The sequence below is a fragment of the Scyliorhinus torazame genome, chromosome 6 (assembly GCF_047496885.1).
Source record: "Scyliorhinus torazame isolate Kashiwa2021f chromosome 6, sScyTor2.1, whole genome shotgun sequence".
NCBI classification, from domain to species: domain Eukaryota; kingdom Metazoa; phylum Chordata; class Chondrichthyes; order Carcharhiniformes; family Scyliorhinidae; genus Scyliorhinus; species Scyliorhinus torazame.
This window is the reverse complement of record NC_092712.1, coordinates 16,074,320-16,092,850: the sequence shown is the minus strand read 5'-3', so window position 1 is coordinate 16,092,850 and position 18,531 is coordinate 16,074,320. Positions and strand designations below refer to the sequence as shown.

Here is an 18,531-nt window from a genome sequence, read left to right as displayed (position 1 = left end):
CTTTCGGAGCGCTGCTCCTTCCTCAGGTGAATGAAGAGGTATGTTCCAGCGGTATGTTTCCGGAACATACCTCTTCATTCACCTGAGGAAGGAGCAGTGCTCCGAAAGCTAGTGTTTGAAACAAACCTGTTGGACTTTAACCTGGTGTTGTAAGACTTCTTACTGTGCTCACCCCAGTCCAACGCCGGCATCTCCACCTCAAAGTATTCAAAGATTTTAAACATCTCTGTAAACATCTCCCGTTCTTCTTCTCAACTTCAGCTTCAGCAGTCTGCTCACGTCATTAAAACGCCTCATCCCTCGGTTTAATTCTAGCCTCAACTTTCTTCCTTTAAATAATTCATGTGGGGAGGAGGCAGAGGTTCCTTCAGTTGTGCCGGTGAGAACACATCTAGAGTACTGTGGACAGTACTGGTCTGCTTATTTAAGGAAGGTTAGAATGGGCTGGAAGCAGTTCAGAGAAGGTTTACCAGGCTAATGCCTGGAAAGGACGGGTCGCAGTATCGGTGAGACAACATTGGTTTGTATCTGCTGCAGTTTAGATGAGTAAGAGCTGACTTGATTGAAACATACAAGGTCCTGAGGGGTATTGACAGGGTGGATGTGGAGCGAATCATGGAACAAGGGGTTTAAGAATAAAGGGTTGTCTATTTGAGAGAGGAGAGATTGTTTTTCTCCAAGGGTCCGGAGTCATTGGAACTCCATCAGAAGGCAGAGGAAGCAGAGTCTTTAAATGTTCTCAAGGCAGAGCTGGATAGATTCTTGATAAACAAAGGGATAGGCAGGGAGGTTGTAGTCAGATCAGCTACGATGTTACTGAATGGTAGAGCCGACTCGAAGGGCCGAGTGGCCTCCTCCTGCTGCATCTGTTTGTGCACTGTTAATGACACACATATGATCCAGAAAATCCCCACAGTAGTCCTGTAGATCGGGACCTGTAACTCAGGTGTAGATTAGAAAACACGTTCCATAAATTCGGCAATTTTCCCACCCTCACCGCAAGGCACCAGTTGCCGATCCCTCACCTCCCACTGTCCAACGTTAGCTCCACATTTAAAATGGTAATTCTCGTGTTAAAATTCTCTCAGCCTCACTCCTTCCAGTCCAAGTAACCGCCTCCATCTACTCCTGCAATAACTCTCCATTCCTTGAATGCACCCATCTCCACCCCAAAAACCCCATTGATGGCCCTGGTTTTCAGCCAGCGATACGCCACTGGAGAACTATGATAGAGGACAGATCAACAGAGATATTGAAGGGGATACTTCATTCAGAATACTCAGAATAAGAAAATTCCCACGATAAAGGCAAATTCTACAGCGAGGACCCAAACATCCGTGGTTAACTAAAGAAGATGAGGAAAGCATAAAACTTAAGGAAAAAGCTTTTAACTGCGTAAAGCTCCCGTACCAGCCTCCCCGAACAGGCGCCAGAATGTGGCGACGAGGGGCGTTTCACAGTAACTTCATTTGAAGCCTACTTGTGACAATAAGCGATTTTCATTTCATTTCATAAAGGTGGGTGGCAGGTCAGATGATTGGTCGGAGTATAATGAACGGCAGAGAATGACTAAAAGGTTCATCAGGAGAAATAAATTAGAGTACGAGAGGAAGATAGCGAGAAATTTAAAAAAGGATAGCAAGAGTTTCTGCAGGTTTTTATAAAGAAAAAAGTGAAGTGGGCGAAGGCACAGAAAAAAAAGAAAAATGTCGAGGGTGAGCAAAAAAACGACCGTTAAAAAAAACAGCTGAAGGTCCGTCGGGGAGTGGAAAGGTCACCGCGGGGCACCAGGGAAAATGGAGGCTGGAGCACCAGGGGAGGCCGCACTGCTTACGGCTGAAGAAATAACTAAGGTGATGGCTGCGGAATTTGAAAAGGAGTTGGCGCAGATTGAGAAATGTATGGAGATGGTGAGGAAGGAGATGAGGGAGGTTTTGAGTGTGCTGGTGGAGGAGGCGGTTTCCCCGGTGAGGACCGAGGTGGCGAGCGCAGTGGCGGAGGTGCGAGAGCAAGGGGAGGCGCTGAAGGAAGCGGAGGAGACGGTATTGCAGCACGGTGATCAATTTGCCTCGATGGGGAAGGAGATGCGGAAGGTTATGGACATTAACAAGGATCTGTGAGGAAAAATGGAAGACCAGGAAAACAGATCCAGGCGACAGAATGTGAGGATTGTGGGGCTGCCCGAAGGAGTTGAAGGACCGAAGCCGACTGAATATTTTGCCGTGATGCTGGTGAAACTATTGGGGGAGGGGGAGGATCCCTCCCGATATGAACTGGATCGGGCTCATCGGTCGTGCAGGCCTGTACCAAAGGCGAGTGAGCCGCCAAGGGTAGTGACTCTGTGCTTCCGTAGGTACAGTGTGAAGAAGGTCCTGAGCTGGACCAAGCAGAAGCGGGTGGTGCAGTGGGCTGGAGCTGGTATACGTGTATACCAGGACTTTACGGTGGAGCTGGCGAGGAGGCGGGCTGCCTTCAACCGGGTGAAGAGGGCACTGTACATTAGCAAGGTGCGGTGCGGCATCGTGTATCCAGCGAAGCTGAAGGTGACTTACAAGCTCAGGGACTTTTATTTTGGAACGGCGGAAGCAGCGGAGGAGTTTGTGAAAGCAGAAGGACTGTGGCAGAACTGACAAATTGAGGAATGGCCATGTGTCAATGTAACCTCATGACTGTATTTTCTTCCTTTTTGTATTACTGCGCGCGGGTGTAGAGATTAAAGGAGGCAATGTTGTAGATATTTGGACAAGGGAAAGGACGGGACTTTCACTCGAAATGAGGGCTCTTTGGGGTGTAGGTGGATATGCGGGGTTTGTGTGCTAAAAGGGGATCCTTGGGCTTTCCTAGGACCGGGCAAGGGGGAAAGGGACGCGGGCAGGGGCCTTCACGCTGGCTGGCCAGTGAACGGGAGTGAGGTGGGGGGAGGGGCTGCGGCCATCGGAGCCTGGCAGAACAGGGTCCGAGTGGTCTCGCTGGGGTGAAAAGTTGGGGGTAAGGAACCGAGGTTGGGAGGAGGAGTTTTACGGGGGGGGGGGCTGTGTAAGATTAAGGGTGACTACGGGTAATCCCTGATTCCTTTTTGTCATTTGTTTATGTAAACATGCGGGTTGAGGTTTGGGGGTTGGTGGGTAGAGGGGATCGTTGTTGTTATGGGGATTGACATATCTTGTTGATTAATGTTTATTGTTGATGGATGTAAATGTGGGAGAAAATGTGAAAAAGGAGAATAAAAAATGTATTTTAAAAATGGAAGGATATTTTGGAGGGAGTAGATTCAAAAGAGTGAAAGATAAGTTGACTGAAGTATATAAGATCCTGAACAGTCTTAACAAGGTGTGGAAAGGACTTTTCCTCTTGTGAGGGACAGGAGATGAGGAGAATCTTTTTCTCGGAGGGTTGAGACACTCTGGAACTCTCTGCCTCAACAGCAGGGCCAGTGATTTCATTTTTAAGATGGAGGTAGACAGATTCTGGTTAGGTTATTGGCAGGTAGATGGGAACGTGGAATTCAAGACAAACAGACCAGCCATGATCGTATTAAATGGCAGAGCAGACTGGAGGGGCCAGATGGCCTATTCCTGCTCCTCGTTCTTTTATCCTTCAGCTCAATGTGGTGGCTCACCACCATCACCTTCTCAATGTCAATGAATGCTGGCCTTGCCAACAACCTCCACATGGCAGGAAGAAATGGTTTCTGGGGCTTGAAGGAAACGGGGATTAATTGGACAACTCTTTCAAAGAGGTAACCCTAGGCATGATGAACCAAATGGTCTCTCCTGTGTTGCACGATTCTACGCATGGGGTGTGTGGGGTGGGCTGCATATTAAGGGATAGGAGCCGAGTTGGTGGGGAGAGGAAGAAAAGGTGGTAGGAAGATGGGAAGGCGGTTCAGAGTAAAATGGATAACGCGAAGTTGGGAGGATAGTTTCACCCAAATCAGAGATGTGGAATATGTCGCTGAAAAGGGGTGCAAAAGTGGACAATGTATAAAGGCAGCACAGTGGTTAGCACTGTTGCTTCACAGCTCCAGGGTCCCAGGTTCGATTCCCAGCTTGGGTCACTGTCTGTGCAGAGTCTGCACGTTCTCCCCGTGTCTGTGTGGGTTTCCTCCGGGTGCTCCGGTTTCCTCCCATAAGTCCCGAAAGACGTGCTGTTAGGTGAATTGGACATTCCGAATTCTCCCTCTGTGTGCCCAAACAGGTGCATGAATGTGGCAACTAGGGGCTTTTCACAATAACTTCATTGCAGTGTTAATGTAAGCCCAGCTGTGACAATAATAAAGATATTATTATGTCAGGCGGAGGTTCCGAAAGTTCAGGACCAGTGATATTGTTCTGGATAATGTGCTTCAATGTTTTCACAGCTAAACAACGGCCTCTAGTGACAGATACCTGTACTACAGCAGAATAATACCAGCTTCACAGCACCCAATTCACCCAAAGTGTAAGTGGAGTTGAGAATATTTTCACTTACTGCGAGGCGATGGAGCACATGTCCAGAGTTACTGATTGAAGCAGAGAACATGTCAACTCATAAAAATTAGTTTGATAGATGGTAAATGGCTGGAGGAACAGCGAGAAAGCGAGACAGACGGGGGCGAGGGCGCGGGCGAGGGCGCGAGACGGGGGCGAGGGCGCGAGACGGGGGCGAGGGCGCGAGACGGGGGCGAGGGCGCGAGGGCGGCCGAGGGGGGGCAATCGACGGACAGACGGGCAGATGGACTGCGACAGCTACGGACAGAGAGGTTAGATACAGAGTAAAGCTCCCTCTACACTGTCCCCATCAAACACTCCCAGGACAGGTACAGCACGGGGTTAGATACAGAGTAAAGCTCCCTCTACACTGTCCCCATCAAACACTCCCAGGACAGGTACAGCACGGGGTTAGATACAGAGTAAAGCTCCCTCTACACTGACCCCATCAAACACTCCCAGGACAGGTACAGCACGGGGTTAGATACAGAGTAAAGCTCCCTCTACACTGTCCCCATCAAACACTCCCAGGACAGGTACAGCACGGGGTTAGACACAGAGTAAAGCTCCCTCTGCACTGTCCCCATCAAACACTCCCAGGACAGGTACAGCACGGGGTTAGATACTGAGTAAAGCTCCCTCTACACTGTCCCCATCAAACACTCCCAGGACAGGTACAGCACGGGGTTAGATACAGAGTGAAGCTCCCTCTACACTGTCCCCATCAAACACTCCCAGGACAGGTACAGCACGGGGTTAGATACAGAGTAAAGCTCCCTCTACACTGTCCCCATCAAACACTCCCAGGACAGGTACAGCACAGGGTTAGACACAGAGTAAAGCTCCCTCTGCACTGTCCCCATCAAATACTCCCAGGACAGGTACAGCTCGGGGTTAGATATAGAGTAAAGCTCCCTCTGCACTGTCCCCATCAAACACTCCCAGGACAGGTACAGCACGGGGTTAGATACAGAGTAAAGCTCCCTCTGCACTGTCCCCAGCAAACACTCCCAGGACAGGTAAAGCACGGGGTTAGATACAGAGTAAAGCTCCCTCTACACTGTCCCCATCAAATGCTCCCAGGACAGGTACAGCCCAGGGTTAGATACAGAGTAAAGCTCCCTCTACACCTTCCCCATCATAACACTCCCAGGTCAGGTACCGCACAGGGTTAGATACAGAGTAAAGCTCCCTCTACACTGTCCCCATCAAACACTCCCAGGACAAGCACAGCACGGGGTTAGATGCAGAGTAAAGCTCCCTCTACGCTGTCCCCATCAAACACTCCCAGGACAGGCACAGCACGGGGTTAGATACAGAGTAAAGCTCCCTCTACACCTTCCCCATCAAACACTCCCAGGACAGGTACAGCACAGGGCTAGATACAGAGTAAAGCTTCCTCTACACTGTCCACATCAAATGCTCCCAGGACAGGTACAGCCCGGGGTTAGATACAGAGTAAATCTCCCTCTACACTGTCCCCATCAAGTGCTCCCAGGACAGGTACAGCCCGGGGTTAGATACAAAGTAAAGCTCCCTCTACACCTTCCCCATCAAACACTCCCAGGACAGGTACCGCACAGGGTTAGATACAGAGTAAAGCTCCCTCTACACTGTCCCCATCAAACACTCCCAGGACAGGTACAGCACGGGGTTAGATACAGAGTAAAGCTCCCTCTACACTGTCCCCATCAAACACTCCCAGGACAGGTACAGCACGGGGCTAGATATAAAGTAAAGTTCCCTCTACACTGTCACCATTAATGTTCCTCAAAGCATTCTGAGCAATGGCGGCTTGGTGGCACAGTGGTTAGCACTGCTGACTTGGGTTCAATTCCTGCCTTGGGTGTCTGTGTGGAGTCTGCACGTTTTCCCAGTGTCTGCGGGTGTTTCCCCCGGGTGCTCTGGATACCTCCCACAAAATGTGCAGGTTAAGTGGATTGGCAATGCTAAATTCCCTTAGTATCCAAAGGTTAGACAGGGTTACAGGAATGGGCTGGTGGAGTGGGCCTAGGTAGGGTGCTCTTTTAAAGGATCAGTTCAGACTTGATGGGCCAAATGACCTCCTTCTGCGCTGTCGGGGATTTCATGGCTATGTATTCTCCTGTAACAAATTACGTATTAGCACTAAGTACAAGGACATTCTGTAGACTATCCAGAGACGTTGTGCAAGCATGTGCCTGAATTGCCAACAGCACAGCTTTGTGACCCATTCTGTGTCCTGGCTGCAGCACAAAGATCAGAAATATATATATATATATATATATATATTTAAATTTAGAGTACCCAATTATTTTTTTCCAATTAAGGGGCAATTTAGCGAGGCCAATCCACATAACCTGCACATGAATGAAATGAAAATCGCTTATTGTCACAAGTAGGCTTCAAATGAAGTTACTGTGAAAAGCTCCTACTGACATCTTTGGGTTGTGGGGGTGAAACCCACGCAGACACGGGGAGAATGTGCAATCTCTACACATAGAGTGACCCGGTGCCGGGATCGAACCCAGGTCGTCAGCGCCGTAGGCAGCAGTGTTAACCACTGTGCCACCATGCTGTCCTGATTAGAAATTGATATTGTATTTATTTCATTTGCAACTGAATACAGGAAATCTATGTTTATCCTGTGGCTGACTGATTGTTTAAAAATCAAATACTCTCACCTCATGTGGATTAAACTTTGCATCTCCATACAGTCCCTTCTGGATCCTGTGGATGAGATCGATCTGTTCGTCAGATAGGCGGATTTCAGTGCCAGTCATCTTATCTGGAATGGTGCGCCTGTGGATGGAGGGATGGGGGCCGGAGAGAGAAAAACAGGGAAAACGATCAGCAAACGGCACGTGTTGAAGTAACAGAATCCTCTGATATCCTTCACCGACCTATATCCATTCTGTCAATCTGAATCCTCAGCCAATCACAGAAGCAGCACTGCAGACAAACAATAGGCTGAGTGCAGAGGGCAAAAACAGGAGGGGTATTGTAAACAGCCATAAGAATTAGGAGCAGGAGGCCATTCTGCCCCTCAGCACCATCATTTGATAGGGTCAAGGTTGACTGTGGCCTGCACTCCCGACATATCCCTTGTCGATCACAAAATTTGTCTCATTCAGTCTTGAATATATTGAATGACCCAACTTCCTCCACTGCTCTCTGGGGAAGAGACAGACTAATCACCCTCAGAAAAAAGAAAGTCGCATGATTGAGGTCTTAAATGGGAGATCCCTAACCAACAGGAAGAGCCCGAGTGGTAATCCCTGGCTGTGATTCCCCATCAAATTGGTCCAAGGAACACATTCAACATGAAGACTGTTCATCTGGGGAATGACTCTTTGTGTAAAATAAATATCTCAATACTTCACCCCAGCTGTGATGGGTTGAACTGAAGAGCAGTTTAATTGGGAGGCAGACAATGCACCCAAATCATCGGGACCAGCGACATATTCAGACCCCCTACCGCACCACAGCAATCCCCTCGTACTCCATACCAATAATCCGGATTTTCCATCTTATCCAGAAATTCATCCAGCTCATCTTTATTTCGGATTGGTTTGTAGATTTTCTTGCCGTCCAGATCGTAGCCAATGTGCGGATAGTCCTTGTACCATTCCATAGGGATATTGCCAACAGTATTCCGGATATCCTGTAAATAAATGTGGAGCAAAGAAAAGCCATTTAATTTCATCCAGGTAAACATAAATCACTGAGTGATGGTCTTAACTAAAACCCAAGTGATCCGAGACAGACAGCCATTTCATTATACATCTATTCAGAACATGGGTCTAAATCACAAACTGCAAAGTGGGTTGTATTCAGAGTCCGGGATTCCAAACTCACAGAAATTTAACTAACTGGGAGATAGAATGATACTGTGCATTTAGCCCATCGCCTCAGCTAGTTCTCGGAAAGAACTATCAAATTAGTCCCACTTCCCTGCTCTTGCTGCACTGATTGGGCAAATTTTGAAGAATTTATCAAATTGGCTTTGGAAACGTATCATTCAAATTCCTTTCACCACCTTTTCAGGCAGATCATAATTACCCACGGTCTATTTTTGTTTTCACGTCACCTCCAATTCTTTTGTCAATTACCTTCTCGGTGCCCTCGGTTCCCCGACCCGTCTGCTAAAGGAAACAGTTTCTCCTTAGTTACTCCAACAAAAACCTGCCATCATTTTAAACACCTCAGTCGAATATCTCCTTTACCTTCTGTGCTCCAAAGAAAACAATCCACTCTCTCCACAAAATTAAAGTCCCACATGTTTTTTATTCTTTCATGGCATGTGGGTGTCACTGGTTAGCCCAGCATTTATTGCCCATTCCTAGTTGCCCTTCAGAAGGTGGTGGTGAGCTGCCTTCATGAACCGCTGCAGGTGTAGCAGGTGGGCAGCACGGTAGCATAGGGGCTAGCACTATGGCTTCACAGCACCCAGGGTACCAGATTGGATTCCTGGCTTGGGTCACTGTCTGTGCAATAAAGATTATTATTAGGTACACCCACTGTGCTGTTAGGGAAGGAGTTCCAGGATGCTGCCTCAGCGACAGTGAAGAACGGCGATAGATTTCCAAATCAGGGTGGTGAGTGACTTTTTAAAATTTAATCATTTTTATCGTCACAATTAGGCTAACACTGCAGTGAAGTTACTATGAAAAGCCCCTAGTCGCCACATTCCGGTGCCTGTTCGGGAACACGGAGGGAGAATTCAGAATGTCCAATTCACCCAACAGCACGTCTTTTGGGACTTGTGGGAGGAAACCGGAGCACGCGGAGGAAACCCACGCAGACAAGGGGAGAACGTGCAGACTCCGCACAGACAGTGACCCAAGCCGGGAATTGAACCTGGGACCCTGGTGCTGTGCTGCAGTGCCACCCTTGGAGGTATTTGCTGCCCTCGTCCTTCTAGATGGTATTGGTCATGGGTTTGGAAGGTGCTGTCTAAGGAATCTTGGTGAGTTGCTGCAGTGCATCTTGTGGATGGTACACACGGCTGCTACTGTGCGTCGGTGGTGAAGGGAGTGAAAGTTTCTGGAAGGGATGCCACTCAAGTGGGCTGCTTTGACCTGGATAATTAAGGGGCAATTTTTTAGTGTGGCAAATTCACATCTTTGGGTGGTGAAAGTGAGACCCACGCAGACACGGGGAGAATGAGCAAACTCCACACTGACAGTGACCCAGAGCTGAGATCGAACCCGGGTCCTCCATGCCGTGAGGCAGCAGTGCTAACCACTGCACCACCGTTTGTTCAGCTTCTTGAGTGTTCATGGAGCTGCACTCATCCAGGCAAGTGGAGAGTATTCCATCACTTTTTGGAGATGGTCATTATCTGGCACTTATGTGCCATAAATAGCATCAGTGAATATCACCACTCCTAGCCTGATAATGGAGGGAAGCAGGTTTGTTTCAGCCTGTTGGACTTTAACCTGGTATAAGACTTCTTACTGTGCTCACCCCAGTCCACCGCCGGCATCTCCACATCATGGAGGGAAGTTCACTGATGAAGCAGCTGAAGATGGTTTAACTTCACACACTGCGGAGGAAGTCAAGCAGCGATGTGGGAGAACCAGTGCAAACTCTTTTTTTTAAATAATATTTTATGAAGATATTTAAAATTTCTTTTAACAGTAACATAAACAATGACATCAACATGGTGAAATAAACATTCCCCTCCACCCCCCCCCCCCACCCCCCACGCCCAATCTTCACACACCTCAACCATACAACAACAAACCCCCCCCCCCCCGCCGGAATGCTGCTTCTGCTGACATTTTAATTTTCCCCGAGAAAGTCGACGAACGGCTGCCACGTCCGGGTGAACCCGACCATTGACCCTCTTAAGGCAAACTTTATTTTCTTGAGACTGAGAAACCCAGCCATGTCACTAACCCAGGTCTCTACACTCGGGGGCTTCGAGTCCCTCCCCATTAACAAGATCCGGCTCCGGGCTACCAGGGAGGCAAAGGCCAAGACGTCAGCCTCTTTCGCTCCCTGAACTCCCGGATCTTCCGGCACTCCGAAGATCGCCACCTCCGGACTCGGCACCACCCGTGTTTTTAGCACCGTGGACATTGCCTTAGCGAAACCCTGCCCAAACCCTCTAAGCTTCAGGCATGCCCAGAACATGTGGACATGATTTGCTGGGCTTCCCGCACACCTCTATGATTAATCTAGGACAAAGGTTCGGCACAACATCGTGGGCCGAAGGGCCTGTTCTGTGCTGTATTTTCTATGTTCTATGTTCTATGTTCTATCCTCTATCCCGAAAAACATGCTCATCCTAGCCGCTGTCCCGTGTGCCCCGTGGACTACCTTAAATTGTATCAGGCTAAGCCTGGCACACGATGAGGAGGTATTAACCCTGCTTAGGGCATCCACCCATAGCCTCTATCTCTCCTCCTGTCTCGTCCTCCCACTTGCCCTTGAACTCCTCCACCGGAGTTTCCTCCGCCTCTGAAAGCTCCTGGTAAATATCCGATACCTTCCCCTCTCCCACCCAGGTACCGGACACTACTCTGTCCTGTATCCCCCGTGGCGGCAGCAGCGGAAAGGCCGGCACCTGTTTTAACCAGTGCAAACTCAATGGGATGAATGCCTCCTTCCGCACTATAAAGATTCTGTGATTTCCTGGGACAAGACGACTGATCTCGAACAACCCAACCCTCACCGTCACCATAATCCTCCTCACTCTCCAAGGCTGCAAACATTCTTTCCAAGTGAATCAACGATTTAACTTGCACTTCTTTCAATTTAGTCTACTATATTCATTGCTCAAAATACGGTCTTCGCCTATCAAACACAGACTGGGTGACCTCAGTTTAGCCTGCAAGTACAGGCTTAAGCTGAAAAGTGGCAGATACACACAAGTGTAATGACCATCTCCAACAAGAGAGAATGAAGTCATCTCATTCAACAGCATCAACATCGCCGAATCACCCACGATCAGCATCCTGGAGAGGTTTACATTGGCCGGACACTGAACTTGACAAGCCATATAAATGCTGTGGCTGCAAGAGTAGGTTGGAGGCTAGGAGTAACTCACCTCCTGACCCCCACCCCCCCCCCGCCCCAAAGCCTGCCCACCATCTACAAGTCAGGAGCGTAATGGAATATTCTCCACTTGCCTGGATGAGCACAGCTCCAACAACACTCAAGAAGCTCAACACCACCCAGGACAAAGCAGCCCCGCTTGATTGCTCCCCCTTCCACAAACATTCAAACCCTCCACCACTGACGAACAGTGGCAGCCGTGTGCACCATCTCCAAGATGCACTGCAGGAATTCACCGGCGTTCCTTGGATCAAAATTCTATACTTCCCTCATTAACAGCACAGTGGGTGTAGTCACGGCAGCAGTTCGAAGCGGCTCATCGCCACCTTCTGAAAGGCATTAAGGAATGGGCAATAAATGCTGGCCTAGCCAGATTCCACGAATGCAAAATGCCCTGCTGAGGTTCACGGTGTCAGCTCACATAGCAAACTTAGATAGGGGGGCTGTGTGTTTGGGGGGCTGTGTGTTTGGGGGGGCTGTGTGTTTGGGGGGGCTGTGTGTTTGGGGGGCTGTGTGTTTGGGGGGGCTGTGTGTTTGGGGGGGCTGTGTGTTTGGGGGGGCTGTGTGTTTGGGGGGGCTGTGTGTTTGGGGGGGCTGTGTGTTTGGGGGGGCTGTGTGTTTGGGGGGGCTGTGTGTTTGGGGGGGCTGTGTGTTTGGGGGGCTGTGTGTTTGGGGGGGCTGTGTGTTTGGGGGGGCTGTGTGTTTGGGGGGGCTGTGTGTTTGGGGGGGCTGTGTGTTTGGGGGGGCTGTGTGTTTGGGGGGGCTGTGTGTTTGGGGGGGCTGTGTGTTTGGGGGGGCTGTGTTTGGGGGGGCTGTGTGTTTGGGGGGGCTGTGTGTTTGGGGGGCTGTGTGTTGGGGGGGCTGTGTGTTGGGGGGGCTGTGTGTTTGGGGGGGCTGTGTGTTTGGGGGGGCTGTGTGTTTGGGGGGGCTGTGTGTTTGGGGGGCTGTGCGTTTGGGGGGGCTGTGCGTTTGGGGGGGCTGTGCGTTTGGGGGGGCTGTGTGTTTGGGGGGGCTGTGTGTTTGGAGGGGCTGTGTGTTTGGAGGGGCTGTGTGTTTGGAGGGGCTGTGTGTTTGGGGGGGCTGTGTGTTTGGGGGCTGGCAGGGCGCGATGGGGCTGGGAAAAGAGAACACCTCGTCCTTTTGACATTTTTAAAAGTAGAAATTAGGGAGAGGCAGTCCCAGGGCTCAAGAGGAGTTAATTCTGACTATTTCAGTGCAAGCCCTCCTCTGCGGCGTGGGAAGAGTTAACAAGATCACAAGCCCGGGAGGTTCCGGAGTCAGATTCACCCCATCGCATTGAACTCATCCTTTCGACTTGCCAGTCATTTCTCAAGTCAGCGTCAAACAGTTCCAAAAAGGACGATGATCTCATGCACAGGAAATGCTTTGTGAATTTTATCCTACTCTGGGGCACGGACTCATTACCCTGGCAGCCCGTGGGGGGCAATGGGAATGAGGGAGGGGGGGTGGTTCAGATTTATCTCCTCCCAAATAAGAGAGAGGGAATTCTCACCGTGTCAAATCGGGGACACGCTGTACACATTACCACAACAATTCTGCTCTTTCTACCACCCAGGAATCTTCTGAGCAGAGACAAGACAAGGCAACAAATCATCCGCTTGCGATCTGTGAACCGATGATAATACATTGGTCACGGTCTTGAGACATCTCTTTTGTAGAAGAGACAGGTGTGTATTTGCCTGTGCACACAGACCCACCTCAGCCTCCTTCAGTCAGCTCAGCTTCCACTCAAACCTGGTAGCAAGCAGCCTGCTACAAAGAGTCCCTTTGAAGCAGGTTAATAATTACAGGAGCATTGCAGTCTAACTTCCAAATCACGTTCCTCACTGTGTTGCAAACTCCCCCAGTGCACGTCTTCACTGCTGAGAACCTTGCTGTGCCCAAACTGGCGGCCAAGCATCCTGCATTACAAAACTGACTGCATTTCAAAAACTGGAAACTGCGCTGAGCCATCCCGATATCATAAAAGCGGCTGCTTTTCTCCTTTTCATCTGAAGGTAGGTTCCTCCAACAGTGCGGCACCACGAGATTATTGGCTCAAATTTGGGGAGTGGGATTTGAACTCACAACCTACTGACTCGGAGTGCTGCTCACTGAGCCGCGCCTGGCACTGCTCCATCGTCAGCGTGAGGGAGGCTTCCTCATGCCAAGGAAGGGGGGGAAAGAAATTTAAACAGTAACACACTCCAAAGCAGCAGCGATCAACCCACTGGCTTATCCTGAAAAGTCACCAAGAAAGAGAGATACGTTTGGAATATGTGGACAACTGTATTGAACGTCCTGAGAAATCAGGACCACAGGAACACAATGAAGCCGAGCCAGGTTTGGGTGGTGGGGGAAGGTGTTGGGGAGATTGGATTGCGCTATGGTTTTAGACCAGTCAGGTGTGATAGTTCATCTGTGACAAACGGTAACCCATCACCCTCTCACTAATTTGAAATTTCCTGCCGGGGAACTGAAACTTCAGAGAAATATTACCAAGCGCCTAATCAGTAAAGCTGCCATGAAATGTAGTCCAGCAGCTCACATTCCTACACCAGAATCTCAGAGTCAGAGAGAGAGCAAGCCAGCGGGAGGCAGAGCGGAGCCAGCGGGGGGCGAGGATGGCAGAGCAGAAGCGAGGATGGCAGAGCAGAAGCGAGGATGGCAGAGCGGGGGCAAGGGGGGCAGAGCGGGGGCAAGGGGGGCAGAGCGGGGGCAAGGGGGGCAGAGCGGGGGCAAGGGGGCAGAGCGGGGGCAAGGGGGCAGAGCGGGGGCAAGGGGGGCAGGGCGGGGGCAAGGGGGCAGAGCGGGGGCAAGGGGGGCAGAGCGGGGGCAAGGGGGGCAGAGCGGGGGCAAGGGGGCAGAGCGGGGGCAAGGGGGGCAGAGCGGGGGCAAGGGGGGCAGAGCGGGGGCAAGGGGGGCAGAGCGGGGGCAAGGGGGGCAGAGCGGGGGCAAGGGGGGCAGAGCGGGGGCAAGGGGGGCAGAGCGGGGGCAAGGGGGGCAGAGCGGGGGCAAGGGGGCAGAGCGGGGGCAAGGGGGGCAGAGCGGGGGCAAGGGGGCAGAGCGGGGGCAAGGGGGGCAAGGGGGGCAGAGCGGGGGCAAGGGGGGCAGAGCGGAGGCGAAGGGGGCAGAGCGGAGGCGAAGGGGGCAGAGCGGAGGCGAAGGGGGCAGAGCGGAGGCGAAGGGGGCAGTGCGGAGGCGAAGGGGGCAGTGCGGAGGCGAGGGGGGCAGAGCGGAGGCGAGGGGGGCAGAGCTGAGGCGAGGGGGGCAGAGCGGAGACAGAGCGGGGGCGAGGGGGACAGGGCGAGGGGGGCAGAGCGGAGGCGAAGGGGGCAGAGCGGAGGCGAAGGGGGCAGTGCGGAGGTGAAGGTGGCAGAGCGGGGGCGAGGGTAGCAGAGCGGAGGTGAAGGGGGCAGAGCGGAGGCGAGGGGGCAGAGTGGGGGTGAGGGGGACGGAGTGGGGGTGAGGGGGACGGAGTGGGGATGAGGGGGACGGAGTGGGGGCGAGGGGGGCGGAGTGGGGTCGAGGGGGGCAGAGCGGGGTCGAGGGGGGCGAAGGGAGCAGAGCGGGGGCGAGGGGGGCAGTGCGGAGGCGAGGGGGGCAGAGCGGAGGCGAGGGGGGCAGAGCGGAGGCGAGGGGGGCAGAGCGGAGGCGAGGGGGGCAGAGCGGAGACAGAGCGGGGGCGAGGGGGGCAGAGCGGAGACAGAGCGGGGGCGAGGGGGACAGGGCGAGGGGGGCAGAGCGGAGGGGAGGGGGCTGAGCGGAGCCAGCAAGGGGCAGAACGGAGGCGAGGGGGGCAGAGCGGAGGTGAAGGGGGCAGAGCGGAGGTGAAGGGGGCGGAGCGGAGGTAAAGGGGGCAGAGCGGAGGCGAGGGGGCAGAGCGGAGACAGGGCAGGGGCGAGGGGGACGGGGCGAGGGGGGCAGAGCGGAGGGGAGGGGGTTGAGCGGAGCCAGCTTGGGACAGAACGGAGGCGAGAGGGGCAGAGCGGAGGTGAAGGGGGCAGAGCGGAGGTGAAGGGGGCAGAGCGGAGGCGAGGGGGCAGAGCGGAGGCGAGGGGGCAGAGTGGAGGCGAGGGGGCAGAGCGGAGACGAGGGGGAATAGAGTGGGGGAGAGGGTGCAGAGCGGGGGTGAAGGGAGTAGAGCGGAGGTGAAGGGGGCAGAGCGGAGGTGAGGGGGCAGAGCGGAGGCGAGGGGGCAGAGCGGGGGCGAGGGGGCAGAGCGGGGGTGAGGGGGCAGAGTGGGGGCGAGGGGGCAGAGCGGAGGTGAAGGGGGCAGAGCGGGGGCGAGGGCGGCAGAGTGGGGGTGAGGGGGACGGAGTGGGGGTGAGGGGGACGGAGTGGGGGCGAGTGGGGTCGAGGGGGGCAGAGCGGGGGCGAGGGGGGCGAAGGGAGCAGAGCGGGGGCGAGGGGAGCATAGCGGGGGCGAGGGGAGCAGAGCGGGGGCGAGGGGAGCAGAGCGGGGGCGAGGGGGGCAGAGCGGGGGCGAGGGGGGCAGAGCGGGGGCGAGGGGGGCAGAGCGGGGGCGAGGGGGGCAGAGCGGGGGCGAGGGGGGCAGAGCGGGGGCGAGGGGGACGAGGGGGCAGAGCGGGGGTGAGGGGGCAGAGCGGGGGTGAGGGGGACGGAGCGGGGGCGAGGGGGACGGAGCGGGGGCGAGGGGGACGGAGCGGGGCGAGGGGGACGGAGCGGGGGCGAGGGGGACGGAGCGGGGGCGAGGGGGACGGAGCGGGGGCGAGGGGGCAGAGCGGGGGTGAGGGGGCAGAGCGGGGGTGAACGTCGCCCACCTTCTTCCCAACCGCTCCTCCTTTCCCCTTCCTAAAACCCCCCATTGTTTGATTGGAACCCATGTGTCACCTTTAACATTCACTCTCTCCAACTTCAGTGCATAGTTCATAGATTATCATAGAATTTACAGTGCAGGAGTAGGCCATTCGGCCCATCGACTCTGCACCGGCTCTTGGAAAGAGCACCCTACCCAAGGTCAACACCTACACCCTATCCCCATAACCCAGCAACCCCACCCAACACTAAGGGCACTTTTGGACACTAAGGGCAATTTAGCATGGCCAATCCACCTAACCTGCACATCTTTGGACTGTGGGAGGAAACCGGAGCTCCCGGAGGAAACCCACGCACACATGGGGAGAACGTGCAGACTCCGCACGGACAGTGACCCAAGCCGGGAATTGAACCTGGGACCCTGGAGCTGTGAAGCAATTGTGCTAACCAAAATGCTACCGTGTTGACAGCATGTGTGCCACATACAGGAAACATAGCAACATAGATTCCTAGAATCCTTACAGTGCAGAAGGATGCCATTGGGCCCATCGAGTCTGCATGACCCTCTGAAAGAACGCCCGCCCTATCTCCATAATCCTTTAACCCCCACCTAACCTGCACATCCCTAGGCACGGAGGAGCAATTTAGCATGGCCAATCCACCTACCCTGCACATCTTTGGACTGTGGGAAGAAACCGGAGCACCCGGAGGAAACCCACGCAGATACGGTAGAATATGCAAACCCCCCACAGTCGCCCAAGGCCGAAGTTTAACCCAGGTAACTGGTGCTGTGAAGCAACAGTGCTAACCACTGTGCCATCATTTTCAATAGGAAAGTGAAAAATGCACAATAGAGAAGCGAAGAGGAATTGAGAAAAGACTGGCAGCCAACATAAAGGGGAATCTCAACGTCTGCTACAGATATCTAAATAGTAAAAGGAGTAGGACCGATTAGGGCCTTAAAAGGGGAGGGGGCATGGCTGAGGTGTTCAATTAATACTCTGCATCTTTCTTTACCCAGGGAGGTAGGTGCTATCCAGGGCATGGTGACAAAGGAGGAATCTGTCCCTAGAAGGGTTCAAAATTAATAAGGAGGAAGTGTTGGATAAACTGTGGTTACTGAAAGATGACAACGCACCAGGACCGGAGGATATTGAAGGAAATGAGAATGGAAATGGCAAGGGTGCTGGCCATAATCCTCCCGTCTCCTCCAGACTGTGGGCAGGTACCAGAGGAATGGAGATTTGCAAACATTTACACCCTTGTTCAAAAAGGTTGTAAGGAGAAGCCCAGCAATGACAGAGCAGTCAGTTTAGCTTCAATGGTGCGGGAGCTTCGAGAAACCATTTTTCTGGATAGAATTAATAATTAGGTGGGAAAATGCGGATTGATTAAAAAGGACCAGTATGCGTTTAAGGAAAAGTCGAGTTCAACTAACTTTCTGGAGCTTTTTGAAGAACAGAGAGGGTTGATGCGGGTTATGTGGCTCACATAGATTTCCAAAAGTTATGCGATAAGTGCCTGAGAGAAAAGTTCCAGCTTTAGTAGTGGAGTTCCCCAGGGGTCGATATTGGGATCCTTGCTTTTCCTGATATACATTAATCATCTAGATCTTGGGTGCAGGGGACAATTTAAAATTTTGCCAATGACATGAAACTTAGATGCCTTGTAAATAATGAGAACGACAGTGTAGAACTTCAAACGGGCATAGACAAGTTGGTGGAGTGGGCAGTAGGTGGCAGATGAAGTTCAATACAGAGAATGTGAGGTGATTCAAGAACATGGAGAGACAATACAAAATAAGGGAACACCTCTTAAGGGGTGCAGGAGCAGAGTAACTTGGGTGCGTATGTGCATGCGTCATTGAAGGACATGCGAAGAGAGCAGTTAATAAAACATAGGCTTTAATAATAGCAGCATAGAGCACCAGAGCAAGGTTGCTATGCTCAACTTGCATAAGACACTAGTTGTAGACCTCAGCTGGAGCATTGGGTAGAGTTCAGGGGAAGGTTTACAAGAATAGATCCAGGATGAGGAGAAACTTCAGTTCGGAGGATAGGTTAGGGGAGGTCGGGACTGTTCCCCTTGGAGAGAAGAAGTCTGAGAGGAGATTTGATAGAGATATTTAAAATCATGAGGGGGCTGGACAGAGAGGGGGAAACTGTTCCACTTGTAAAAGGATCAAGAAGGCGAGGGCACAGATTTGAAGCGATTTTCAAAAGAAGCAAATGTGATGTCA

The 18,531-nt window shown here is 52.6% G+C and overlaps 1 protein-coding gene across 2 annotated transcripts in view; it reads right to left on the bottom strand.

The window, feature by feature from the left end:
• bop1 (BOP1 ribosomal biogenesis factor) overlaps positions 1–18,531 on the bottom strand; it is a 256,999-nt gene that overhangs the window by 73,820 nt on the left and 164,648 nt on the right. For both annotated transcript variants that reach the window (XM_072507966.1, XM_072507965.1), the window contains exons 4-5: positions 7,958–8,112; positions 7,133–7,250 (exon numbers count right to left, since the gene is read on the bottom strand). In XM_072507966.1, coding sequence (XP_072364067.1) covers positions 7,133–7,250; positions 7,958–8,112 — 273 coding nt within the window. The remainder of the gene's footprint in view (positions 1–7,132; positions 7,251–7,957; positions 8,113–18,531) is intronic.